Here is a 27,987-nt window from a genome sequence, read left to right as displayed (position 1 = left end):
TATACACTATCCAAAAGCTGAGTGAGTGTGTGAGTATGCTCCCTGCTTCTCCGCTGTTTGCTCCCTTCGCTTGCATTATCTCCCCTCCCCCACTCCCTCTCAGTGACACAGAAAAGCCGACGCCCCCTCCCTCTCCTCTCCTCTCTCGTGCCTCTGCCCCCTTTTCTCCAGTGAAAGGCAAACACTTTTTATTGCTGCAGTTCACCTCCCTGTCTTTCCTTCACTCTTCTCGCTGCAGTCCCTGAGAGGACATCTCTCTGAGCGTGCTCTCATCACATCAGTCACGTCGCTACACGTCCTCCGCCGCCTCCCCCGTCTCTAAATCGGTGTTGATGCTGTCCTGCAGCCTCCACTGGAAACTGCCTTCGCCCACAAATCCACTGCATGCTGCTTTGCCCCTTTCTGTTCATTGTTAGTTGCTCCATCTCTCTCACCCTCCCTCCTCTTTTCTCTCAGCATCCCTCCATGGGAACCCGCATTTTTATTCTCCTCAGGTTTTCCTGTTCTCCGCATCCCTCGCCCCCTCCTCTTCCTCATCCCCAAATTCATCTCTGTGTGCCTCTTCGTGATTCTTCCTCTGCTTTTACCCCTTCAGCTTTCACATAAGCACATTTTTAATGTAAGATGTGAGTGGTGTGCTGAAGCTTCCACAATCATTTTCCAGTCAGTACATTTTTACAGTTCGCCTTGGTAACCTGGACTGGATTCACTCTGGTGGTCTGGGCAGAGATTGGCTGGTCGGATGGGCGAGCTTTTATATGTTCAGTGGGGGTCGGCGGTGGAAAGGGAGCGAGTGAGGGGTTAGACCCCACTAATCCGCGTTAACAGATTAATTATCTCAGAGCAACATCGTGTCAGGGCAACGTTTTGAACTCGCTTGGGCGTTCAGCAACGAAGGGCTACAATGCAACGATAAAGAGTCCCTCAGGGGTGTCTCCTCAATCCTAATCCCTCCCTCTCTCTCTCTTTCTCTCGTTCGCTAACCCCTGCTCGCCGAGAGCTCCTCGCCCATCCATCAACACAAGCACCTCTCCACTGTCACCAGACAACCACACAGTTATCGATCATTTAATATTTCAGCAGCTGTTACAGTTACCACCCTCGTTTTTCATCCCGTCTTCACGTTGGCATGTCTCTGAGCCGTTTCTTTGAGGATGATCAGTTTTCAAGAGCGTCCAGCGTTGACGACAGGCACTATAGCTCTCTGAGCGGGTAAATATTTCACGGACACCGGCAACGAGAGAGAAGACAGAAGGAGATAGAAATCTCCCAGCAGCCGACTGAGGTAAGAAACCGATCCCTCTCTTATCGCCATGTCTTAATTGCTGCTGTTGCTGTGGGGATTAATCATCACTGGGATGAAACATTAGACGATGTAGATGTGCATCTCGCACAGAAAAAGCAATGCAGTTTTGTTGCACTTTTTTTTTTTTTTTTTGGCTAATTGATCAGTCTTTCTGGGACCATTTTCCTTTTCAGTTGTGGGTGGTTCATAAATCTAATAGAAGCAGCTACTAATTGACATTTACAGAAGACCCAGTTATGTTGATAACGCTGGGCATGGTTTGATTGCGTCCAATTTTTTTTTTTTTCTGCAGATTGAGGTTTGCCATAAGTCATTTGATTTTGGTCAATTAGGGAGGACACATTTTGTACCCTATCCCTTTCAACTTCACGTCCTGCTGGACACTTCCCCTACGGCTCCGGTCAGCGGCACTTTGAAGGGTTTCACTTTTTGGATTTAAAGCTTTTTACATGACGTCTCATAAATGAAACTGTAAGACAAACTGCTGGGGAATGTAATCGAAACTGATTTCACGAGGCAGAATGAAACATGCATCACCTCGGCTGCAGATGCGCGTTATTTATATCGTCTGATTCAGTGTGTCGGTCTTGGTGAAGGAGGTGGGGGGGGGGAAAAAAAGGTGCCAATGATTTTTCATGCACTAAAGATGATTCTAAGTTCAGTTGACAGGCAAAGCTTCAGCCCCGTCCCCATTAGCTGCCTCACAAAATGGCCCTTTTTCTTTACATCATGGAGTCTCAGTATGCAAAGAGTTGTGTGTGAGCTTCAAGCACAAACAAGACAACAGATTATATTCTTTTTTTAAATCCTTCAAGCTCCTCCTGAGGTTGGAACCAGTGGGTTTATTCCATCTCTCTGCTTGTGTTTCCCATTGTTGTCCCCTTTGACTCGCTTCATTTATTTGTCTACAGTTATGCAACAGTAACAGGCATTATAAGAAGAAGCTGGCGAGAGATATCACGTCTCCTTGAGGTTTCCTATCTGTGACAGCTGCTGAGTGAACCCCCTGCTCCACGACGCGTTAAATATCCTCCATTTTTTTTAGGTTTGGAGGAGAATCTCAACCTTGACTTTCACGTGAAGTGTCATAAATCTTCAACTCTTCAGTCACGTTAATGTGCGAAAGAAGATGGAGGCTAAAGAATTGTTTTATGAACTTCCTGAAGATCTTAATTTAAGGATCTACTTTGTGTTGCATCTTCTTGTTCTTACATTAAAATGCGGAGCGTTGCATTTTTTTCCTCAACAGGTGAAGGGATTTTTCTTTCATTTTTGCATTCAGTCGTTCATTTTTCTTTTGGATTTTTGTTGTAAAAATAAGCTTCTACTAAAAATAAACACAAAACTCCACCTCAGATGAAAGATTTATTTTACATTTATTACATTTAATGACTTCTTCGCACCGCATACGTACTGGTATATTTATTACAAATTCTTGTTTGTAATAAGAACACATAAGATCAAGCAGCACACTTTCACAGTTATCAAACATTAGCAGCACTATTGAGGTCATAAAACAATAAAAACAAGGCTGAGGTTACAGGGTAGGATAAATATTTTAGCTGAAATGTGTGCAGGTATCAGACAGGACCTTCTTTAGAATATCTCTAAAAGTTTGTATTGATACAAAGATGCTCATCTTTAATATTTATGAGATGCAGTTTCACAATTAGATCCAAGAAGATTGGGACATGTCATGATCTTCCACTAAAGGAAGGCAAACAACCAAACGCAAAAAAAAAAAAAAAAAAAAAAGACAGAAAGAAACAGTTCTGGTTGGATGATAATTCAGCACCACTGACATGAAGACTTGAATGAAATCCAGGAAAAGCCTCCAGATCTCATCAAATTCATCATATTTGCTGTTTTTATTGGAATTAATCTTTTCTGCACTGAGGAAGAAAAAAAAAACAAAAAGTAAAGGTTCACATTCTAGGCTTCATTCAGGGTGTGAAAAACCTCCTAAGTATGTCATGAAGCAGAAAATGTCCAAAGCAAATGGATTAGAGTTGCTTTTTCACAGCCACACCTGTTACTGCAGGAATCCAAACATTTGTACCATTTGGTTGGGGGTTAGCCCCAGTCTGAACAGGTGAGCAACTTTAAATTACCTTCAAGAGGTGTGAGTCCAGCACGCTGGATTTACAAAGAAAAGCACTAAATTTAAAACGTCTAAAACCGAGAGGTTCGTGTCTTAATCCCACAGATTCTTTTGTCAAAAGACTGGAGTTGTTCAGCACGTCTGGGCTGCAGACAGAGTTTTGGGAAGAGTCTGCTTTGTGGACAGCTACTCACATGATGCTCGTTGGTTCTGTCTGAAAATCAATCAATTTAAAGTGGATTACACTGGCTCCATGACAAACATGAAAATGGAGTCTGAGGTAAGATAAGTGGATCAATAACGCGAGTCTTTAAAAGTCAGAAACTGTGAGAACAGAAGTGCTTTAGGGAGGGTTAGATCACATCAATAACTGGTCTGTAGGTTTATCAATGGAAAAGGACTCTAGCACAACTCCAGCACAGTCAGTGGCCACTTTAATAGGTACATCTTGGTACTACTGCGTTAATTATTCACAGCTCAGATTCAGCGAGGTGAGGGAAACGTTCCTCATGAGATTTTAGTTCATGTTGACACGACGGCGTCACAGTGGCTTCATATTCGACAAATGCAGATCCATGAATCCAGTGTGGCCAACTGGATCCAGATCTGTTGAATGTGCAGCAGAGTTGGGAAGTAACTAGTTGCATTTACTTGAGTTTTTTTTTTTAACCGTACATTTTACTTTGAGTAATATTATTATGAAGTGTCTCTACTCTTACTTGAGTAAAATTTCTGGATACTCTACGCATTGTGAGTAACTTCACTGAATGATGATAAAACAAAAAACGATACGGACACGCCTTCAGCTGAAGTTAAAGTGAGACTTCTTGTTTTTTTTTTTTATCTGTTGAGAGTGCTGTGCTATTTGGGACTGGAAGGACTTTACCCCATTCTGGTTTAATTTTTTTCTTTTTTTTTTTAAAGAGCTGCTTGAATCTATTATCCTTCAATCACCTTATATATCTGATTTTTTATGTATTTATTTTAGTCTTTAAAATACCAGAATTTGGACACAGCTTTATATTTTGTGCGATGACATCATTTTTATTAAATCAGTTCTGATCGGTTACTCAGCTCACTGACTTTTAATAAAATACTTTTCTACTCTTTCTTGAGCAATTTCTTGGACATTTCATAAAAATCTGTTGAAGTGGTGTTGCTCTTACTTGAGTACAGCTTTTGGGTTCTCTAACCAGCTCCGCTTTGTGAAGGCTATTGTCAAGTCCAAGAAACCAGTTTGAGATGATCTGAGCTTTTTGACAAAGTGTGTTTTCCTGCTGGAGGTACTCTGTGGTCACAAAGAGACGTACATAATACTTAGGGAGGCTGTGGCATTTAAGTGAAACTCACTTGGTACTGAGGGGATCAAAGTGTGCGAAGAAAACCTCCAACACTGCCGCACTGCCTGCCAGCAGCCCGAACCAGTCAGACAGGGCAGGATGGAGCCACACTTTGAGTTCCTCCCTTTGTGGTTTTCTGCTGCTGTGCACACAGAGATGATTGGCGCAGTCATTTCATTTTCATCTAACATCCAAACAATTGCTCCACACTGGATATAATTTTTATTCCACACCATTCTCTGCAAGCCTTCATCGCATCTTGACGGCTATAAATAAATCAAGTTGCTGCTACTTCAATTTGTTTTTGTTTTTTGTTTTTACAAGCAACTGGATTGAACAGATATAGCCATTAAGGTGACCAGCGCCGCTCCGTCCTTGCTTTTAGATGAGCATCATAGATACTGCGTAAGGTTTAGGATTTTCCAAATCCACGTCACTGAGTCAAACGGGAACACGGTCACAAAGCAGCAGCGTCTTCAGCGCCGTCTGGTCGGTGAAGTGTCAACACTTCTGATAAAAGAGGTCCAATAATCTTTCCACTGGTTGTTGCTTTGTTGATCTCACTTCACTGCTCCGCCTGGGTTTCCTCCCATTAAAGGGAATTTCTCTGGTAAAATCTTAACCTGGTCATTCGGGGAAAAGGAGGAGGAGTTGTGAGCGATGACGTAGTTTTTCTGCGCCGTTTTAGAATTGTCCTTTGCCTGTAGTTTTAGCAATAGCAGCTTTGTTCAGTCCGCGTTTTCCACTCTTCTGTTATTTTATTGTCACTTGTTGTTAGTAATAAAGTTTATTGGAAAGAAAAGGCTGCTTCCAAATATTGAATTAACAGCTGAGTCGTTCGGGTCGATTCTTCTTTCTTCGCGGTGGGGGATGGTTGCGCAGTGCAGGGAATTTCGGTAAGCTACGTCACATTGCATATTAGCTATTGGGGAAAAAACAACACAATTTTAACAAAGTCCAGAGCCTATGAAAAAGGATGAGTAAATGTCCACAAAAAAGCTCAGAAATGTTGAGATCTATATTTTCTAGAAAAACCTTGAAAATTTCTAGCTACAAAAATTTGCAAAAACAAACAAACAAAAAAAATGCTGAAATTTTAAGATTAATCTCAAATTTTCTAGAAAAAGCTTGGGAGTTTTCTGAGATCCAAAAATAATAAAAATTCAATTTTCAAAACTCAGAAAATGTCCAAGTGTCAAAACCTTTCGCTTTACAAGATCAGAAAATGTCAAATTCTTTTCTAGAAAGTTTCTGAGATTACTCTGAAAATCTCAGAATACACCTTTTACTCCTTTTGTCCATCAGCACTGACCCTAAAACGCCATCTATACAAAACAAAGCGTAGAGCAAGCAGCTGGTTTTTTACCAAGCAAAGCTAAAGGTGCTGTCAGTTGGCACAACCAGATAAAACCAGTTTGTCTTCTGTGATGAAACAAACTGAGATGACTGAATTTGAAAGATTGATATAAAATATCACTTTAACATGAGTTAATGGCATATTGTTGCACCTCTTCCATGTTTTCATGCTCAAAGTTGAATAAATGTCTCTCACAAAGCTTTAAGTGAAATAATCTCATTAATTCACCCATCGTGTTTACACACCAGAGCGCTCACGTGTGTTTACACCGCTGAGGTATGGGTGGATGGATGTGATGTGATTTGAGCCAACATGTTCGGCACAGATTTAATAAGAGAAATGGAGTGCTGGCAGTGATTTGATTTGTGACAGTTGGGCTGCTGGACCCATTAAGGTGAACAGGCTTACTGTAATGGGCTTAGAGCGGGGCCCTGTCTGGCCTGTGGGCGATCTGTTAACTTGTTCTCGGCCCGTAACCCAACCCAAATCTGAATGGTGACACTGTTGTGGGCGTCGTCGAATGTGACAAGTGGCAGAATCAAAACTTTTACCATGCACTGTATTGAGCTCGCAGAGGTCTGGCCTCGTCTGAGCCGCCACTGTGTGAGGAATCAATAGGAACAGACATAAAGTAGAACATTGTGCATGCTGAAAGTTTTATTTATTGAATGATTCGTTGTTGCTTTGAATACAGCTTAGTGATGTGGAGCTGTACAGTTCAGAGCTCTGTCACCATGTACTGTTATAAATGGTTCTCCCTGTTTTCTCATCTTATGAACTCCTAATCTGTGGTGGGGTTTTACCAGCCTCCTTCATGCCCCTCCTGTTGCCTCCATCTTTATCGTGACGGTTCCTCTGTGTGTTTTAATTAACCGGGTCTGACCTCCCTCTTCGCCCCCATTGACCGGCTTTGGGATGATATGAATGCAGAACATTGTAGGATCATTCTGTATCATTTATTCATTTGTCCAGTTATTATCATCTCACCACTGAATTCATAATTGCCACTGGTTTTATGAACCGTCTCAAGGATTTCAATGAAAACAGAGGTGAATAAACAATCAACCAGCTATCTCAAAATTAAGAAAAAGAGTCTGAATTTGGATCAATTGGAAAATCGGAGCTTTAAACTGGAGGTGTAATTGGAATTTTGCGTTTATATTGAATACAGCTTATTCTAATTTCTGTTTAAGAGCTATAAAAATAATATAAAGATAGCATTACAAATACTATTTTCTAGCTATCCTGTAATATGAGGTCCTAATTTGTTTAGGAGCAGAGGTGACACATTGTGTGTGAGAGAGCAGGTTTTTACTAATATTTTAACTGATTTAGCATCTTAAATTAACAATAGACACTTTGGGTGCACCTAGCGTTACTAAAACAATCTCTGTGTATCTTATTTACTTACTGTAAATGAGATTTCCAGAACCTTATCAGCATGCATGTCAAACCCAGCATGTTTCTTTACACAATGTGAAAACTCAAATGGATAATGGAGATTTGTTTTATTCTGAAGCATCTCATTGATATTAAAAGTAGTTCTTTGCTTAGCAACAACTTCTCCCATTCTGTCAGCCCGATGCCGTAGTGCTTAAATATAAAATTGGATATTTTCTGATTCAGTCTTTACAGTTGCTGGTCATCAATCTAAAAAAAAAAACATTTGGTTCCTCTCACATCTCTATCCAAAGCAAATCTATCTACTAACTTCTATGAGGATCTATGAATTTGTCTTGGTGTCAGAGTCAGAACAAGTCAAGGCAGATGTGGAAAAACCAATGAAAACTGATCCAGTTGGGGTTTCTAGTGCAAGCTCTTGTTCGGATCGTTTTTACCTGATCTGTGTCCGTTCTGTTTGCTTCATGGTCAACGTACAAAACTGCGACATGATTGCACAGGAGGTGAAAACCATAAAAATATCTTCCATCTCTGGTCCACCTTGGAAGGTAATCATGAAGCTGTAATGACTGCAGGGAGAGGGGCCAGGTTTCTTTAAGAGTGTGTGGTAGTGATATGATACAAACACAGACAGAAGCAGCTCCACGAAGCACCAGGTTGGTGCACAGTAGGTTTTTTTTGTGTTTAGAGCACTGAATCTGCTAAATTTCGCACATATATCTAAAGCATATTGAGTTGTAAGTTACCCCCCTTTTAGTTTTGTGATTCCAGCTGCCTGCTCTGAAACATGACCTGGGATCTCGCCAGTTCGACTTGCAGTAAGGGTTTGACTAAAGGATCCATAAAGGAGGAGTTCAGTTTTAATTCATACAGCTGAAAGGAGCAGCAGTGGGGAGAAATTATGGATTATATGTTACTGTATAATTTCTGTCAGGGTTTTTAATCATCCCTGGATATCAAATTAACATGATTACAACACAAAGAGGGATTTTAAACATCTCAACTTAGGGAATCATTTGACTAAAAGACTCTAAAATGAAGAAGTAGTCTTTCGCAATTAAAAACTTGGGAAATACAGATACAGATTAAATATGCTGCAAAACACACACATGTTCTGTTGCTGTAGCACTCAAAGATTTCACTTGATGGATAATTTGCAGGTCTCTGCAGAACAACAGACGTTGAAGTTACCTTTAGAAGAACCTCTAGTGTCGGAGCAATAGAAACATCTAAGGATGCAGTCACACCAGCTCTGTTCAGTGCTCTTTAGTCGAACTCTAGCACATTTGTCTAAAAGGACCAATTTGTTTGGGTAGGTGTGAATGCACAACTGAACATAGGTCTGCCTGCAAAGCTTGGTCTCGTTTTGTTTGAAGTGAACTCTGGTGCAGTTTGAATGCAGTGTGAATGCCAAGTGGACCAGAGGTCGCTTCAAAAGCAGGAAGTGGACTATAGTGCATGGCATTCTAGGTAAATACAACCAGAGCAAATGTCAGTGTCTAACTCTACAGAGAAAAATGGTATTTTACCAAAGACAAAAGTAAAATCCTACGACTGCTAAAATCTGATGCAACTACATTTTAGTTTACATTTCATGAAGATGGAAGTTGCACTCTTGTCTTCTTCAGAGGTTTTTGTGTCGTTTCCTTCTGTGGTTCTTGATGCAGCACCACCACAGGTGAGCAGGTAAACAGTTTTTTTTTAGAGGTTTTGGTTTGTTTAACACGGTGCAGCGTGAAATCAAACCACGGTAGCTGAAAATGTAACAAATGTCGCAATTTTGGTCCCGAATTGAACCGATTCTACCAGACCTCCCTCCAGTTGATCACCTATCAGAACGATTCTGAGACGCTAAGACCTCATCAACTCTGCAGCGTTGCACCCAAGATGCACTTAGGAAAACCTTCACTCCTGCAACTCCCTTTTTCCTTCTTTTTAGTTCTTACCCCACATCCAGGTCCAACTGATCTCTGTATCTTCCCTCCTGCAGGGTGGCGGAGGGGACCGCTGGCAGTGGAAAATGGCCGCCATGATCACAGTTCCCAGCTATTCTCCTTCGATATGGGTGAGAATGTGTCACGCCCTGCCCCGGCTGGACCTCAGCATGCAGATGAGGGACAACATCTTCGCCCCCGATAGCTGGGAGTACCAGCAGGTAATGGGCTCTCGCCACAACCGCCTTGTAAACCCACTGTTTATGTGTATGCAGGTACAGTTTCGTACATGTTCATGGGCCGATGGACTGCTTGTCCAGAAAGACTCTTAATTGCTCCATAAAAACCTGCAGATCCATCACAACAGCATTTAAAGGCATTTAAACCTCTTGTCCTTGTTTATTAATGGACCCAGTTACAGGAGGGAAGATTGCATTGAGCCGTGCAATTACCTCTCAACTCTTGCCCAGCTCTTCTTTGCTGATATATTGCAGTGTTTCTGTGCAAACTGGAGCTACGTAAAGCAATTTGAGGTTGCATGTTTCCACAGTTGCTTTTGTTTGGATGATGGAGGCATTTCTGCAGCAAAAAGCTAAATTTCAATCCTTTTGGTTCAGCTTCCATTGGTGACTACTCCATGGTACAAAAAAAAAGGAGGTGGGCTGGGGAAGGAAGAGCAGAAATTATTCTGCAGAACAGAAAGACAAAAGAGACCAAAAGTGCTTGGAGACAGAGAAATGGAGAAAGAGAGAGAGAGAGATGGGATGAGAGTGGTGATGAGTAATACGTGGAGGTTGATGAGCGGAAAACTGGGCAGAGAGGGAAAGGCGAACAGAGTTAGAGCGGGGAGCCGGAGAGAGTGGCAGCGAATGTATTTAAGTAGGTCACAGATTATTAATAGAGATTCAGTGGTGTGGATAGAAAGAAAGAAAGAAAGAGACGGCAGAGTGGGGGGAGAGGAGAACGAGAGCGGGAGAACGTGAGGGAAACGGCTGGCGCGGGGAGGGGAGTCTGAAAACAGGAGGTGAGACAGAGGGAGTAAGGTGGAGGAGTGACAGACAGGCAGATGGATGAAGGATAATGCCGCGGTAATGTGTCGGAGCAAAATGCCTTTCAGTGATGTTGACTTTGTGACATGGAGCCTGGTCAAAAGCAGAGCCTGATATGGCTTAGTGGAGTTGAAATTCATCACAGAGCAGAGAGACATCAAGGCTTTAGAGCTGAAAGCCTCTGAAATAAGGATAGAAGACAAACAATTACCTCAAGTTTGCAGCATTTTTAAAATCTGTTAAAGTATTTACATTATGTGTTTGAAGTATTCTCCTGCTGATCGGCTCTAGAGTTCAACGTTCTCAAATTAATCATCTTTATTACAATAGACCAGACTAGAATAGAATAGCATAGCATAGCATAATGTAGCGTAGCGTAGCATAGAATACAAGAACTACTCCATCGAAGGTGTTGAATATTAATAAATACAAAACTAACCATAAGAAATATCACATTTATGAAACATATACATAAGTGTGTTAGTCAAATATGTCTAAATATAAAATAAATGAAATAATAACAAGAATACACAGAAATACTGTCTATAAATGACAGACTTAAAGACACTCAGTTGCGTATTGTTTAATCTGATGGCTACAGACAGAAGTGATTTCCGATTTGTGGTGCGTTTTGGTGCTCAGTCTCTGGCTAGTGTAGCTGGCTAGCAGGTTATAATAATTACTTGAATTAAAATTACTTTTCCCCCCAACACATCCCAGTTCATCTGCTGTTCTCCCCCTCCCCCTCTTCTCTCGTCTTTTTTTAACCCACAGACTCTGCTCATTCTGTCCAGTCTATCGGCCATCGCTCTCGTCATCTCCCTCCTGGTGGTCCTGTCCTTCCTCATACATTACTGCTGCTGTCACCGCGGGGACCGGAGCGAGGGTTCGGAGGAGGAGGACGATGATGAAGACGGCAGCACGGGTCATGGTTACAGCGGGAAGAAGGGGAGGGGAATCTGCTGCGTCACGTGGGTGGCGGTGGCGGCTGTTACGCTGTGCTGGTGAGAGGCGGGCGCCGGGCTTCATCAGCACTACCGAGATTTACAAAAAACTGTTGCAAGAAAAAGTCACACATTTGGAGTGTTTTTTTTTTTTTTTTTTTTTTACAAAATGACACATTTTACATTATGCATTAAGTGAGGGAATACAAATTGCAATACAATATTTCATTCTATATGCAACCCAGCTATATTTTTGGAAAATACAATAAAACAGAAAGATTAAACTTGGAAATCTTTTTTTTTTAAAGGAGACCTATATGAAGAAAAAAAATCACTTTTTACATGTTTTTATACTTCCATTTGGGTTTTAGCTGCTTCCAAATAAATTCCAAGACACTTACAAAAAACCACCAAGCTCTTTCTTGACAATAAGTTAATGTTTTTTTTCTTTCAGCTGTTTCAAAAAACCTCCTGAAAATTAAGTCACATTTGGCAGGCACTGCCCTGTTACCTAGCAACCCGAACGAAGCCCAGTGCTGTTACCTAGCAACCCAAGCAAATGCCCAGCATGTCTGGTCAGCTGGTTTTACCACTGTATGTGCTGCATAGAATAGAATAGAATGGAAAAGAGTTGTTGATTTATTATTCAGAAACCACTTGTTAGTCGTGCAGGAGGCTTTATTTCTGCTTTTCAAAGATGTACTCTATGATTTCCGTTATGTAATAATGATTTCCAATTTTAGGCAAAAAAAAATGTAGTGAACAGGTTTAGTATATATAGCCTGTAGACCTCTCCTAACCTGCTCAAGAAAACATAATAATTATAATGACAGATAATTCCCAATTTAAGAGCAGATGTAATCAGTTTTTCACCCTGAGCCAGTTTGGGTTTTTTTGTCTTAAAATGCTTATATAATTAAAAAAATAGTGGTTTTGCTAGCTTTGGTTATCATCATGTGGAATCAGCTTTTGTTTACACTAAAAAAACACCCTAAATCTTACCAAGTAACTTTGAGTTTCAAGTGCAAATATCTTAGTAAACTTGAAATAAGACAACACTATCTTATAAGTGACTTTTCAGAAAAATATTGGAGCTTGTTTTCAGTAAAAAGTTCCTTAATATTGACAAAAAAGTGCTTGTGCCAGTGGCAGATTATTTTGTTTATAACATGGGAAAAATGTCTTGTTAAATAATCTTCTTCATCAACAGTGAAGAACTGATTACTGTACTTAAAACAAACTTACAACTTAGTTATAAGTTAATTTTGTCTTATTTCAAATGTACTATGATACAGTATTTGAGAAACTAGACCAAAGATACCTGGTAAGGTTTTGTGTTTTTGCAGTGTAATTACACCACTTGAGCAACAAAAGAAGCAAAAACACATTAGATTTGTCAAGGGGATAATACTGGTACTTTTTTAACAGCACATATCTTTCTTAATGCCAATCCCAAAGCTAACAATGACCAATTGAGGATGTGTTGCAACAGAAGAAAAGAGGAACTGAAGTCATAATAGTCCAGAGCCAATCCTTCAGTGGTTTTAAATTGCTTTTAATGTTACCACAGTGCTGTTCTTCAGCATTGGTGCATAACTGCATAAGTAAACATTAACACTGTTAGAAGCAGCCACATTGTCTGGAAAGTGAAGTAAGTGTGGAAGTACCTCAAAGTGCATTAGCACTAAGCCTCATTCAAACAGTGTCAACTTATTTCTAAAAATACTGAGTCGGTGAGTCATCGCAGACTCATTGTAAGCTGAATTTCCTCTTGAATTCTCTTTGATCAGCGTGACAGAGCAAAACAGCGCGCAAAAAATGAGGAAATCCAAAAAAAAGAGAGAGAAAAAAATAAGAAAAGCATGACATTAAGCCGCATTTAGGTGGCTGAGATTATACTGAGCAGTAAAAAGTGCAAACATCCGACTGTGAATCACAGGTCGCACATCATCACTTCCATCATGTGGCTTTCAGTTTTCCACACAGTCATGTTATTTTCCTATTTCCCAACCGCAGCCTGCCACAGCATTATGTGTGCGGAGCGTACCAGCGCAGAAACCGCTGGTCCTTTACCCACCAGTTGATCCCCCCACATCTCCGCTGATTGTGCTTTCATCGAGTCTGCACATTGTGGTTATCGTACAGTGCTCAGAAACACTGCTTGACATCTGTCCAACACGCGCCTCTTGTATAATGGAAGAATGAGTCACTCAGGGGAAGCTCAGCTCTACATCCAAAGCTTCAGCCATCTGTGAGGTGCAAGGAAATCAAAGTGCACTTTAATACTTTTAATGGTCATTACGTTCCACTTCCTGTACTTTTACATGCGTTCAGACTGTATCGCTGTATTGCAGGGGGGTGATGTGCAGCAGATTTGATTTCAGCTGCCATAATGTTGTCCTCGTTTACACACTGCAGGATGATAGAGTGGCTCATGTCTCCCCCTTATGGACTGCGATGAAATATTAGGGCCTCTTCCTCTGATGCTCAACATGAAAGCTATCTGTGCATGAATAGCAAATATAAAGTTGAATATGCCTAATATGAGCCCTCAGCTGCTGGCCTTTGCTTGGATCTAGCTGGCTTGGTTCACATTTGGCAGCTTGGAATGAAAAACACATATTCCTCCATTTCCCCTGCTTGCTTTCTAATCTGGGTCACATACTTTGTGGGGGATTGGGTCATACCATTTCTCCTGGGTTCGAGGGGATTTGATGAACATCTGGCCCGTGCCTTAATCTGAATATTTGAATAACGGAGAAATGTGTAAACACTATGTTTAACATTTTGAATATTTTTCCCCCCTCCCCTGGAGCTTATGCATTAACAGCCAGGCGCCTGATTTCGTGTTTTATTGCTGCTTTCATCTGTTTATTCCTTTCCCTTTTGCTTCACTCTTGGTACGCTCATCCAAAGCACTTCACATCTTCCCCCGTGTCACATTCATTTAAAATGTACACACTGAATTAAACATTGCATTTATCTGCTCTTCTATCCTGCTTTCTGCCTGTCACCCTCCAACAATGTTCTCATGCTTTTCTTTACCCCCCTCCCTCCCCTTTTTGCAGTGTTGCCATAGGCATCGGTTTCTATGGCAACAGCGAGGCTCACGATGGGATGTATCAGTTGACCTCGTCTCTTCTCACAGCCAATTACACGCTAGCTTCCATCGATCTGCTGGTGAGTGCTGCTTCCCCCCCGCCCCAGGAAAATGTCGTGCGGAGTGTTTATCTGTGCTGCTTGATGCTGTTTGTTTGTTTGTTTGTTTGTTTGTTTGTTTGTTTGTTTGTTTGTTTGTTTGTTTGTTTGTTTGTTTGTTTGTTTGTTTGTTTGTTTGTTTGTTTGTGTGGGGAGGAGAGAGGGGCAGATTCACATGTGGTAAGCCTCACAGAGGAAAAAGAATCAGATGCAAACTTATCGATTTGTCCTGGCAGCGGTTTGTGAGTCAGACTGCTAAATGTCACTCCTCCATGAGGTCAGGATAATGATGCTAAAACGGCTGCGTTCACACCGCAGCCCGAAGTGACCTAATTCCGATTTTCATTTAATTTTTATTTATTTTTGCCTTAATGCGACCTGTAGCTATATGATCTTTTTATGACCGTTTGAAAAATAAGTCGGATTTTTTTCGAATGCGACTTCCCGAACGTCATTGATACTCGACAAACGTCACTATTCTGCGTCCTGATACGCACACGCGAAAAAAAATAAAAAAAGACAACCACGGCGGACAATAATGAGGATTAAGTTGTTACTGTGCTAGCTCCAGTCGGACGATCGCAAGCTTACCTTTACCATCCATGCTTACTTCCGCAAACACTGAGCACGCGCTCCGTGTGTGACGTCACTGCGTCCTCTACTGCGCATGCGGGACACTTTCAGTTCGTTTGCAGTTCACATTGGAGAAATCGGAATTGGGTCACTTCGTGCTGCAGTGTGAACGCAGCCTAAGTGACAGCAGAGGTGAATGTCTATGAGCTACAGCAACACAGATTGGATTTGGGATTTTCATTGGTACAGATATATTTATGTGTGACATTCAGTTAAAAAGCTGCATCATCCTAAGCAATCTAAATATGGTTTGAGTAACAGTAAGGTGACCTTTCGTCATGTGATTAATTATTGAATGTGCAATCTTTGCAGTGAATCTTTCCTCCATTTGTGATTTCTGCCCTGAGCAATTTGCTCATACTGTATGAAGTGTTATTTAGTACAAATTAACTAACTTAAGGTCCTTTCACAAAACATATCAATGTTTGATTGATTCCAGGACATGCACTACAGGAGCAGGAATGAAAAATACTAAGTTCTGAAAATAAATTTGTCTGGAATTGCAGCAGCATAATCTCACTTTTTTGAAATTCCTAATCTGTAATTTGTTTAATGAACACTTCCTCACCTGTTGGCAGCCCTTAAAAATCTATGAAAAAATGGAACTGAAACATTTATTGATCATTTAAAATTGGTCAGAACTTTTTTTTGTTTTTCCCAGAAATCTATCATTTTCTATTTTCTGTAAAATCATATGTTGATAACGAGGCCCACTTCTTCCAGCCAGTCCTCAAAATGGGAAAGACAAGTAGATCGTGCAATTCTTGTGAGACAAATGTGTTTTAGTTTTGCAAGAAAACACTTTCCCAGTTTAATGTACCTATACTTACAGCCAAAATAGTTTAAAACAACCAAAAATGTGACAAACCAGACTGAATGAGGACCCAGATTCATGTTGTCATCACAGACAGGGAGCAGGATTGTGATAAAGGTTCAGAAAGTCTTCAATACTCAATGTTTTTAGCATGAGAGTGGTCTCCTGCAATAATAGATTAATATTATTTTAAGGCTAATTACACATTTTCAAAAGCGGCGTCTGTAATCTCGTGAGTGCTGCAGATATAAACGTTGAGTGTTTACCATTTGAATCATAACTAAGCTAATTTACAGGAAACTAGATACAAAAATTAGATTTAAAAAGCAAAGGCTTCCATTTGTGCCTGCAGAATAGCAGATTAATCTCTGTGGTGGAGGATTCAGACAGATGACAGATTAAGTGAGAGAAAAACCTTGACACAAAGTCTGTTGATGTGCTGACTGTTAGAAAAAAGTGTAAATACAAATCAATAGAGCTCTGCGTGTAGAGATCACATTCCTGTCTCGCTAGGAGACGTTTATTTCACCATGATCAACACCCGGCTCATCGGTTTGATTAAGTTTGGCTCACTGAAAAGTTTTTGGGGACTTTAGGGACTTAATTGATGAAATCTCCTGGTTACAGAAATGTGCAGAGTCCCTTTTCGGTGCTCTGACTCAGACGCCCCCTTCTAAAAGGAAGCTGCTCTCTAATCTACGATGTTTTAGGTTATAAGTGCATTAGCACCGTCTCCTTCTCTACTACTTTTACGTGCAATTATAAGCATCACTATGGCTGTTTTGTGGTTTTTAGCCCACTCAGCTCGTCCTCACGCTCTTCCTCTCCTCCCCTCGTAGATTTCAGACACCATTACTGGACTGCAGCTCTCCGTCTCTGGCCCTCTCAGCTCCATGGAGGAGATGTTTTCCGGCAGCAAGCCGTTCCTGGTGTCGACGCGGAACTGCCGGAGGCTGTCCGAGAACGTGATAAGCCTCCTCTCCTCCATCTCCCTGGCTCGGTCCAGCGTAGAGGCGGGGCCGGGAAACGACAGCGGCGTCAGCGGGGCGTCCATCACGCCCCTGACGCCCGTCCCGCCCTCTGTGGTTCCCACGGTGGTGCCCACCAGCAGCTTGTTGCCCAGCCCCTTCACGCCTGGCTGGGCCGCCAACACACTGATAGTCAATGAGGACTACAGGTAAGGTTATTTATCATAGTTTAAAGACATTTCTGTGGATAAATATTTATTCAGTGGAAAATTATTCAATTCTTTTGTCTTAAACAGTACACAGATAAATACGATTTATGATTTATTTTTTCACATTACTAAAAATAGCAAATATAAATAATGCAAACTTGATGTATTTTCTACTGTCTTACTTTGGTATCTTGATCACTTTTTGTTTAATTTGATTTATTTAAATTTCAAACAATAAAAATAAAATGATTGCTTATTTTTAGTGATATTTTTATTTGACAAATTCAAAATGTATCAATTTGATTTGATAAATTCAAAATTTTGTAATTTTGAATTTGAAAAATTTGATACATTTTGTAAAACTTTTGATAACATTTTCTCTAAAATTATCAACATTTTCGATACATTTTTAACAACTTATCAAAATGATCAAATTTGCTTTACCAAAACACATTTTTGATCAAATTTGATTTACCAAATCAAATTTTTGGTCAAATTTGATTTATCAAATTTTTTGTTAAGTAAAATCAAACAAAAATTAAACAGGATACCAAAGTCAGACAGTAAAAAACATTTAATTTATGCTTGTCATGATAAATAACATTGTACCAGTTGTTTGAAATAAATATAAATGTTAATTAATACCATCATATTTATTTATCTTGACGATTAATTTTAACTTCACCCTTCATGTCTTGTGATACAAGTTTTAACACTTAAAGGTTGAATGTAATCGACTCAACTGATTCTTTCTTTACTGCGTTGCGTTTAGGATAAAATTGGTTCTGTTTGTTTGGTCACTGAAGTGAAAATCTCCGTGTTTCTTTCAGGTGGCTGTCGTACGTGTTGCTGCTGCTGCTCGACCTCATAGTGTGTCTGTTCATCCTGCTTGGACTGGCCAAGCAAGCCCGCTGGCTGCTCATCCTGTGAGTGAACTCGGTATTTTATCTCCAGACTGAAACCGCTCTGGCCTGATGTACTGAGTGTCCCTCTGGCTGAGCAGAGTTTGCTCTCCCCTCCCCTCCTCACAGGATGACCGTGCTGGCATGGCTGGCTCTCTTCCTCAGCTGGGGCTCTCTGGGTTTGGAGACGGCCACAGTGGTGGTGAGTATCCAGAAAAACTGGGCAGGAACAGGAGCGATAGCAGGAGACTGTCAGCGAAAGGCAGCAGTTGAGAGATGATGGATTAAAGAGGCCTGACCCCTGATGGCAGGCCTGTGTTTAATTTCTGTCTCCATTGTGCTAAACTGTGAAAAGCCCAGCATCGTAGGGAATGCTGCAGTCATGGCAGAGAACCAAGACGGCAGGAAAATGGGTCAGAGATTAAAGATTCAATGAGCGTGTGCGCGCTTGTTAACAAAGTGCATTTGTCCACCAGAGTGTGGGTTCTCACATGCAAGTGTACTCGCAAGTTTGTGGGCGTTTGGCTTGGAGAAATAAAGATAAAAGATGAAGAGAAGTGCCTTAAGCAAGAGCAAGGAGGGGACAGGAAGAGTGCATTTTAGGACCAGGAAGCAGAAACAATCAGCTTGCTGTCAGTAGGATAAGCTCAAAGCTTCTGCTGCAGTCTGACCTATTGGGTAATAAGACCAAGCGTGCAAACGTGTGAAAGAAATGTAGATGTAGGCTGACTTTTATGGAGCATAAAGAGCCTGTTTGTGTCTGCGGCCGAAGAATGTCCATTTTTATTTTTAGTTGTAAAGTGTGACCATTGTCTCGGAGGAGGGGCTGCTTTCATCCGTCAAAAGAGTTGAAAGTGTGGGTATATTTTCTATTCAGTTTCCCAGTGTCATGTAGGGCTGGTGGGAGATGTCCCAAAGTGTGTGCGTCCACACAGAGACACTCTGTCCTTGGTTACTGACAGGGAAACAATGGAGCAGCTGTGAGGCGGCCCAGTCTGTGCTGTGTTGGGTCAGTGGTTCCCAGTCTGCCAGCCGGCCTGCTTGTGTGGGGCTCTCACTCCCTCTTCTGGTGGGGCGATCTCCAACTGCGACTTTTTTTTCTTCTTCTTGCACTTGAACTTTTTCAAATTTTGTGGGGATTTTTTGATTTAGACCAACACAGAATGGGGTTTTACTGTGAATTGGATGAAACATGGGAACTGTGTCGTGCATTTGCATTTAAGCCACTTTGTTTTGATACCCTTACATAATATCAGATTAAAATATCATATTCACCTAATCAGGCTGGCTGGGAGTGCATTAATCAGAGAAGCAGCAAAGCTCATGTAAAATTTTCCTTCCACTTCACCAACTTTTTGTGACGATCTGAGGGGCGATGTGGACTTGAAGTTTTATTGTAATATTCTGTGCTGCTATTGTGAAAACAATAAAAGTGAAGATAAGAACTATTTATTACTTTTTTAGGCAACTATATCACTGTGAAGGCTGCAAAACTTGAGAAACATACCCATTTGTAAAACGCTTTTTTAGTGCACCAGTCACATAAAGAAAGTTTGATTAGTATTGCAATTCACACAGGAACTGCATTTAATCATGTTTTCAAATTAATTGATTGAACAAACAGCGGAGGAAATGGTTAAAAACAACAACCCAGACAGTTTTTTTGTTAAAAAACATTACCAGTTGGAATTTATCATGAGAACGATAAATCAAAAATCTTAACACGACAACAAATTTATTATGATAAACGAAATAATAAAAGATACAGCAAATGCAGACTCCTAGTTGGTCTTACGCACAATAGGCTAATAAACTGCAAACCCATTTGTGAAAAATGTTTAAAAGTTAGAGCCGTCCGAACACTTTCGCAAATAACCTTATCTCCGACTCAAAATAAGTTCAGGAGGGAAAGCACTTATTAACGCCACTGTTACAGGAAAAGAGATTTTTAATCTCCATGGGATTTTCCTGGTGAAATAAAGATTAAATCAGAAATAAAATAAATAGAAAATAGGTTAAAAGGCAGGAGGATTCAACATAACCAAACCAAAGCTTGCTATAAATTTTGTGCTGCAGTTAGACATGTTGAACATTTCCACTGGCCAATGTTTGTACTAACTTTGCTCCTTGTATCATTTTCTCCATTTCTTCTCGTCTATCCATCTGTCCCATCATTCCTTTCATGTCATCCCATTTTTCCTGCTGCAGGCCCTCAGTGACTTCTGCTCTGAGCCAAACACGTTCGTCCTCAACTCCACCCAGATCACCACCGGCACCAGCTCAGGTACAGATGGCACAGCTTCTGGAAAGAAAAAAAAAGAAAAAAAAGAAAATAAACCCCTGCCCTGTACATGATCTGCCTCCCTAAATGTGCCTCAGATAGCAGAATCAAATACAATACCAGATGAATGTTCCTTTCTGTTGTGCGCTGATCTTTTGTGTGCTGCTGTTTTGCTGGCCGTTCAGATGTGTTGGATTATTACCTGACCTGCAGCAGGAGCATGAACAGTCCATTCCAGCAGGTAATGTGATCGCTTTCAGCCGTGCGGACATGTTTCAGCACATTGAACCGTGAGCACTGAGTAGGGAAGTGGAATGTCAGAAGTAGAGATGTTCCTGTGTGGCCAGTTTGTTTACGTAAACTCATCAGATCAAACCAACCGTGATCATTTGAATAAATCCAGCTGCAGAGAAAACACACCACAAATTATTCTACAGTCAGTTCTCAGCAGTGAAGCGACTGAGACAGAATGTGGACAGAAACGTACAATCACAAAGCGAGGCTAGTGGAGGCTGAAAGGTCTAAATCAATAACGATATAGATCAATAGCAATCTTTCATAACTGTTTTGGGCATTTGCTCCAGAGTGTCCACAAGGACCAACCATTGTTTAGCTTGTGCCTTGTTAAGTGTAGAACTGCAGTGTAATTTTCTTTATGGAAAACTAAGTCAGAAAGGAAGAAAACAACATATGTATCAATAACAATATCAGCAGATAATACGGCTGATAGAATGTTCAATAATTTCACTAAACTCTCATCCAGAACTGCACAGCATTCATTCCAATTTTACTGGATTTTACAGCATTTACATGTCTTCCCCTTCTCTCTTAATCCTCTTTCCTGTCTAATTAATGTTCAATAAAAGCCACTGGTGCCAAAATTAATATCTAAAAAAGGAAAATGTACAGATTATGCTTTGTGTCATAACACAAAGGCCTGTGTTATGTTGAGATGGAGGGATAGTCTGTGAAAGGAAACCATCCAATGCTTTGTTATCTCTGCAGTGTGGTGTAGCTCATCTGCTGAATTATTAATGTAGAATTATTTGAGCATGTCTGAATTGCAAAAAAAATACACACAAAAAAAAAACTGCATAAGAATAATTCAAAGTCTTGATAATGAACATCGTACTGGGGATGTAGATTACTCAGATTAGCACTTACACTCAAAACAAAGTAAAAGTGAAAATGCAAATCAGAAGCGTGTGAAATTGACCTCGGTGAATTTCTGGGTTTAGCTGCTGACCCAGTCTCAGAGGGCGCTGTCAAGCATCCACACACACCTCTCCAGCCTGGACAGGAATGCTCTGCCACAGTTCCCCAAAGCCGAGGTAGGGAACAGCTTTTGCACAGAAAAGTGCAAGTAAAAGACTCAAAAGGAAAATTCTCACATTGGTCAACTTTGTGCCATTGGCAGAAATCACTCAGGGAGGTTCAGCAGATACTCAACAGCACAGAGGGCAACTTTCATCAGCTGGTGGCGCTGCTGAACTGCAGGATCCTTAATAAGGTGCAGCATTAAAGTCAAGCATTCCCAAAGCAAAACCTCCAAACTTTCTGAGCATTTTATTTCCTTTTTTCTCCTTTTAGGACTACATTGACTCGCTCAAAGGCCTGTGTTATGACGGGATGGAGGGATTGCTCTACCTCTCCCTTTACTCTTTCCTCTCTGGCCTGGCCTTCACTGCCATCCTTTGCTCTCTGCCTGGAGCCTGGAGAAGCTTTCCCAGGTGAAAATGAAACATCACGCAGGCATTCGAATGGCTCAGATATCTGTTGCTCTTTAACGTTTACGACTGTCGATGGTGAACATTCCTGCCTTAAAAACAGATTAAATCAGGCTGAATTTGTTACTCCACTGTTTCACAGTCCACAGTCTCAGTTTAATTAAAACTGAAACCAATTATTTATAAGGACACTGACAAAGAGGAGATTTGAGAAAACTCTCATTTGTGTTTGCGTGTGTTCATGGGAAAACGGAGATTTAGCGTCCGGCGCATTATAGTCTGCGACGCTTATGTGGTTTTGACAAGATTTCCAATCAACATCGCCTTGTGTTTTAATGGCTTTCTATTTGAAAACGCTACTTTAAAGTAGTTCAACCTATATATCTGTCCATGCAAATGAACCTTCTGCCGCCATGTTTAATTCCTAACAGGAAGTTGTGGTTATTTTGGAGCAATTTGAGAGACTTACAGGTTTCAGCTTTGTGCTTTGTGCTATTTCCTTGCTCTTATGTTTCCCCGTTTTTTGCTTTTTCTCTCTGTCATGGACGCCAACAGTGAATCAGAGGAGTACGACGACTCGGACAGCGAGAGTGAGGACCCCTTCACCTCCCATCAGGCACGTAGACAGGCATCCTCGGGGTCTCAGCGAGGGGCAATGGCCCCCTTCTATAATTACCCGGGGGCCGGGTGGACACCCCCCTTTTCTAGTGCGCCGCCCCTCCCGTGAGTAACACAGACACTCAGACACACAGACAGACAGACAGACAGACAGGGAGACAGACAGACGAAACATGCTGAATGTTTTCAGACACACATCAACCTTGTGATTCTGTCGCCACATCTGGACCATCTGGCACCTTCACACTGCTGACCCCCATCTCAGACCAGGGTCCATCAGGAGAGAAACACAACAGAGTCTGAATCAATGCTGAGAGCTTTGAGCTACAATCCTAGTCCATCACTTCAGCACACAGATTTATCACAGCATCAGCAAGCTGCGCTCATCTTTGCTCAGAGAAAGGCAGGTTAGACACGAGGTGGCGCCAGTAAATTAGAATTTCTTCCAGTAAATGAATTTAAAAAGGTGAATCTACATTTACAGTGGAATATTTCAGGAATTTGTTTCCATCAATTTTGATGATCATGGCTTACTAACGGCAAAAACCCAATGTTTGGATTTTGAGAAAGTAAGAAAATTACATGAGACTGGTAAATGAAAGCATTTTGATACAGAAATATTACGTTAAAACTAGGTTAACTAACGATATAACCATCTCATATCGGTTGATATCGATAATCATACTGGTGGTGTGACCTTTTCTGTTTTATCCACAGTTTTCATTCCACATGATTGTCTGTTTTTAAGCTGTTATGAGGCACAGAGGTGAAAATTTAAACTGCTGCTGTGCTGTGTCAGTTACTCAACAAGTTGTTGCTAGGTAACCAAAGAGTGAGTGAGTTGCTAGGTAACCAAAGAGTGAATAAGTGTAAGCCACCAACCTTTGCTTAACCAGCTGTGAGAGGTTGAGTGGCTAAAGTCTTTCCTCTGCCTACATCTGCGTCCAATACCAACAAAAAGTTGAGTGGAAGGAAAAAACACTTTGTAGAAAAATGTGTAGTTTTGGGGAAGATTCAAAAGAAATGGACTTTAATTTGAGTGAGGCACCACACACAGACGTTTCCAGGGCTTGGCCTAAAACTGTGTTGTTCGTTGTGTTAAGCATGAACCAGAGACAACATCAGTAAATGCTAAAGATGGAGAAAAGTTACTTTTGCCCAGTGTACCAAAGTTCTCTTTTTGTTTGCTTAAAGTAGCAGAGTTTGGATAAAGAGTAGCGAGGCACAGGACACAAGAAGCTTGACGAATCGATGGTGATTTGGGGTTCAGGATTTTGGAGACTTATCAAGTCCAAAATCAGCACGTCAGAGCAGTTCATGGTTCCCTCTGCAGATGAGCTTTAATCCATCCACCACAGTGTTACTAACGCTGTATTGGCCAGAAAACTGTCCTGACTTGAACCCCACAGAGAATCTATAGACAGATTGTCAAGAGGAAGACGAGAGACACCAGACCCAATGTTGAGGGCTGCTTTTAGAGAAAGCTGGGCTTCCTTTACACCTCAGCACTTCCAGAGGCTGATCTCCTCCATTCCACACCGCATTGATGCAATAATCCATGCAAGAAGCCCTGACCGAGCACTGAGTGGACTTACTATACCATACATGAACATACTATTCAGCAGATCAACATTTCTGTATTAAACCATTTTTTCATTAGTCTTGTATTCTATTTAAGTTCTTAAAGGGGACCTATTATGTCAAATTTACGTTTTACATGTTGTTGTGCTTCCATTTGGGTCTCAACTACTTGGAGAAACAGCCCAAGCATTATAAAAAAAAAAACAATAATCATTTCTTTTTAGCAATGAGTTAATGTTTTTTGGTGTCTGGAAAATAAGCTGTTTCAAAAATATCCCAGTTGTTAAGTCACACCTGATGGGCACTGCACCATTACCTAGCAACCCCTGCCAAGCCTAGCCCCGTCACCTAGTAACCCAGGCACGTTTGGTCAGCTGGTTGTACGACTGTATGCGCTGGGGAAAAAAAAAAAAAAGTGTTTTGTTGTTGACTTAACATCCAGAAACCACTTGCTACATTCTTGTTGGCTGTGCAGGAGGCTCCACTTTTGCTTTTCAAAGATGTACGGTTGTGTAATTGCACATCTGTTTGCAGCCATTTTCATGTGGGAGTGTAAACGTTGAGTTGGGGGCGTGGCCAGCAGCTTGTTTGGATTTAAAGGGACAAGACGCCCTAAAATACTGAAATCTCATTTTCTAAGAATAATTTTGTTCAAAAACTGCAATGAACATGTTTTATGTAGTCCATAGATCTAAACTAACCTGTTCTAGCCCTTTAAGAAAGTTAATTTTGGGTTTTGATTAAAGATGTAAGCCAATATCATCAAAATGAACAGAAATAAAAACTTAAAATACATCACTCTGTGCAGAATAAAGATGAAAAGGAATGAACTTTTTGAATTTAATTACGGAAACTCTTTCTGATTTATTGGGGATGCAGTTGTAGTTTCAGTGTCTACATGTACACATGCACACACACAGAGCTGCACATGAACTGCAGACAGACACACAGACAGGTCAGTGTGAACCAGAGTGTAGGCAGAGGAACAGACACAGCTCCAGAGGTCGGTCGGTCTGTCTGTCTGTCTGTGTGTCTGTCTATCCGTCTGTCAGGTGTTTTCAGGACAGACGATGTAGTGCCTCTCGGGGACATTTCACAGATCTGGTTGCAAACGGCCTCCTGACTCCTGGACAGCAGTCCAGGTGCACTGCTGTGCCGGAGGGGGAGGGCGTCTCTGACGAGGCCGCGCTCGTAAAAACCTCCGGCGATGTGAGGCTCAGGTTGTCGATAGGTAAACCCCCTCGGCCCCCCCTACTCCCCACTCCTGCATCATCGCTCTCATCCGTCTCCTCACTGTGGTGTCCGGATCGCTCAGGTTATTATCTCCCTGCGACCTGTCCTGCTGCTTCTCTCTCTCCATGGTCCTTCTGATCCCCGTTTGGTTCCCCTTCTTTTACGCTCCCCCTCCCCTCAAATTATTTGGTGCTGTCCTGCTATAAATTACTCTGATTAGTCTCATTGATAATATTATTATCACACAGATACAAATATACTGACATAGCTTAGGAAAAGAGCAAGCACTAAAGCATAGTCCACTCATTTTAAATTTACTCAGATCTCTGCAAAAACACAAAATCTTACCAAGTATTTCTGGTCTAGTTTCTAGTGCAAATATCTTTGTGCTCTTGAAATAAGACAAAAGTAACTTTTAAGCACAATACATGAGCTTGCTTTAAGTAAACAATTCCTTAATATTGATGAAAAAGTACTGGTTTCCCCAGCAGATTATTTTACTTATAACAATATTCCCATTTTAGAAGTGGAAAAAATCTGCCAGTGGAACAAGACATTACAGTTTATAATATGGGGAAAATTTCCTGGCAGATTATTTCACTTATAACTAGTTTTTTTTTTTTTTTATCAGTATGAAAGGGATTATTTATATAAAACAAGCTCCCATTTCTTGCTGAAAAGTTACTTAAGTTAGTTTTTGTGTATTAAGATATTTGCACTAGAAACTAGACCAGAAATACTTGGTGAGGTTTTGAGTTTTTGCAAGTCAAAGTTCATTAGAGCAACAACATCAGAGCTGGAATACTGGTGATGAATTAGTCTTAAATGCAGGTTTGTTTGCATCAGGAGTGGACTGTGTGCCTGTCTGGCTCTTCCCTTGAGGGCCAGTGGTGCTTATAGTTACACTAAGTGCTGTGCGTTTCTGCACTTTATTTCTAATCTCTCTCTTCTTCTTTCCTTTTACCTGTCTTTGGGTCCCGTCATCCTGCGGCCCCCTCGTCCCCCGTGTCATTCTGATTGTGTCTCACCCCTGCCTCCCCCTTCTCTCCCCGCTCCTTCTCTCCCTCCCTCTTCTGTCCTTGTCTCTTTCTGTCTCCACACAGGACTCCAAACGTTTCCTCCAATGGCAACCCTGGCTATGAGAGCCTACCCCTGACTGACAGGCAGTCCCCACCCCCCTCTGTGAGTTCCTCTGTGCCCATGACGCCATCACGATGTGTTTCATTTTTCCATCGCTGTCCGAGCTCACGCCAGGGACAGAGACGCACCGATCCGAAATTTGTGGCTTTGACCTCCTGATACCAATTTCCCCTTAAGAACTATCTAACAGTTATTATAATGATTCATTGTTTATATTTGAAGCAGATATGCCGTCACACTGTAAAGCATGATTTTTACGTTGATTTTAAACTGGCAAAACTGTAACTTGTAATTTTAGCTTAACTCTGCGACGGTAGTGTCCAGAATCGGTACTTAAGCACGTTTAGTGCTGCGTTCCACTGCAAACACAAAATCCTACTGTCTTTTTTTCCTAGTTTCTAATGCAAATATATTAGTACGTCTGAAAAAAAAGAAAGAAAAAAGAGAAAACTAACTTACATGTAACTTTTCAGCAAGAAATATGAGCTTGTTAAAATCAGCATATCCTTCAAATTGATGAAAAAGTTAAATAGAAGCATTTTATTTACGATGATTAAAACTTGAAACTTTTGTCGCGTTTATCTTCACATGTCTGAGAAATAAATGTCTTTTGTTCTTTTTCTCCCCTCTGCGCCGTCTCTGGACCATCTCGACCTCCTGTTTTTGTGGAAGCGCAGTACTCTCCCAGCATGCTGACTGGTTATGGGGGAAATCAATCACACCCCAACCCCTCCCATTCGAGGAACCTGTATTCACGTTAATTCTTCTTCTGGTTTTTTTTTTTTTTTTTGCTAGAAAATGTATAGAAAAAAAATGTTTAGTTTTCATATGAATGGACACTTTAATGAAATGAAAAAGAAACTAATCTAAATAAAGTGAATGCTAGATGTGAATCAGTACCACTGGAAAAAATCTTATTAAAAGCACTTAAAAAAAGGAAGGGATTGCTGATGTAACCAGCTGCGACGCTGCCGGTTGTTGGTGCAAGGCTACGAATCGACGCCTCACGGTCTAACCTCTTCCCCCTTTGTTTGTTGGAAATCTGTGTAAACTGTGAACAGTGACGAGGCCAGTCCGAACGGTATCGATGCTACAAGCGTTGTAGTTTTATATTCTTACATGTATCTGTACCACCCGTTTTATTTTCATGTTTTTATATGAATATTGTGTAGGGGAAAAAAAGGAAAAAAAAAAAAAACAACACACTGGCTCGTAGCAAAACGACTCATTTTTTTCTGTGAATGGTTATGC

At 41.0% G+C, this 27,987-nt stretch overlaps 1 protein-coding gene and 1 long non-coding RNA gene across 2 annotated transcripts; one reads left to right on the top strand and one right to left on the bottom strand.

Annotated features, from left to right (window-relative positions):
- The first annotated feature begins 10 nt into the window (after positions 1 to 10).
- ttyh1 (tweety family member 1) lies at positions 11 to 27,542 on the top strand. Its single transcript, XM_014999693.2, has 15 exons — positions 11 to 1,285; positions 9,496 to 9,660; positions 11,263 to 11,492; positions 14,501 to 14,612; positions 16,917 to 17,254; positions 18,085 to 18,180; positions 18,286 to 18,358; positions 20,365 to 20,440; positions 20,623 to 20,678; positions 21,676 to 21,768; positions 21,855 to 21,947; positions 22,028 to 22,167; positions 22,720 to 22,887; positions 26,700 to 26,778; positions 27,414 to 27,542. Exons 2-15 carry the CDS (start codon positions 9,526 to 9,528, stop codon positions 27,495 to 27,497), a joined length of 1,773 nt encoding a protein of 590 aa, XP_014855179.1. The 5' UTR covers positions 11 to 1,285; positions 9,496 to 9,525; the 3' UTR covers positions 27,498 to 27,542.
- On the bottom strand, positions 20,350 to 21,641 carry LOC148155012 (uncharacterized). The gene is made up of 2 exons (XR_015765559.1): positions 20,558 to 21,641; positions 20,350 to 20,458 (listed from the first exon to the last, which is right to left on the bottom strand). It is a non-coding gene; the product is annotated as an uncharacterized LOC148155012 (long non-coding RNA).
- Positions 27,543 to 27,987: the final 445 nt, after the last annotated feature.

The sequence above is a fragment of the Poecilia mexicana genome, unplaced genomic scaffold (assembly GCF_051168715.1).
Source record: "Poecilia mexicana isolate PSO_F unplaced genomic scaffold, ASM5116871v1 scaffold_16, whole genome shotgun sequence".
Lineage (NCBI taxonomy): Eukaryota > Metazoa > Chordata > Actinopteri > Cyprinodontiformes > Poeciliidae > Poecilia > Poecilia mexicana.
Note: the sequence above shows the minus strand (reverse complement) of the source record. Positions and strands in the feature narration are given on the sequence as shown.

Excerpts from the sequence above, each read along its gene's own strand:
- ttyh1 (XM_014999693.2), top strand. The coding sequence starts at position 9,526 with ATGGCCGCCATGATCACAGTTCCCAGCTATTCTCCTTCGATATGGGTG. Across the intron at positions 20,441-20,622 it reads CACCACCGGCACCAGCTCAG|ATGTGTTGGATTATTACCTG; the intron begins GTACAGATGGCA and ends CTGGCCGTTCAG. Across the intron at positions 21,769-21,854 it reads CACAGTTCCCCAAAGCCGAG|AAATCACTCAGGGAGGTTCA; the intron begins GTAGGGAACAGC and ends TGCCATTGGCAG.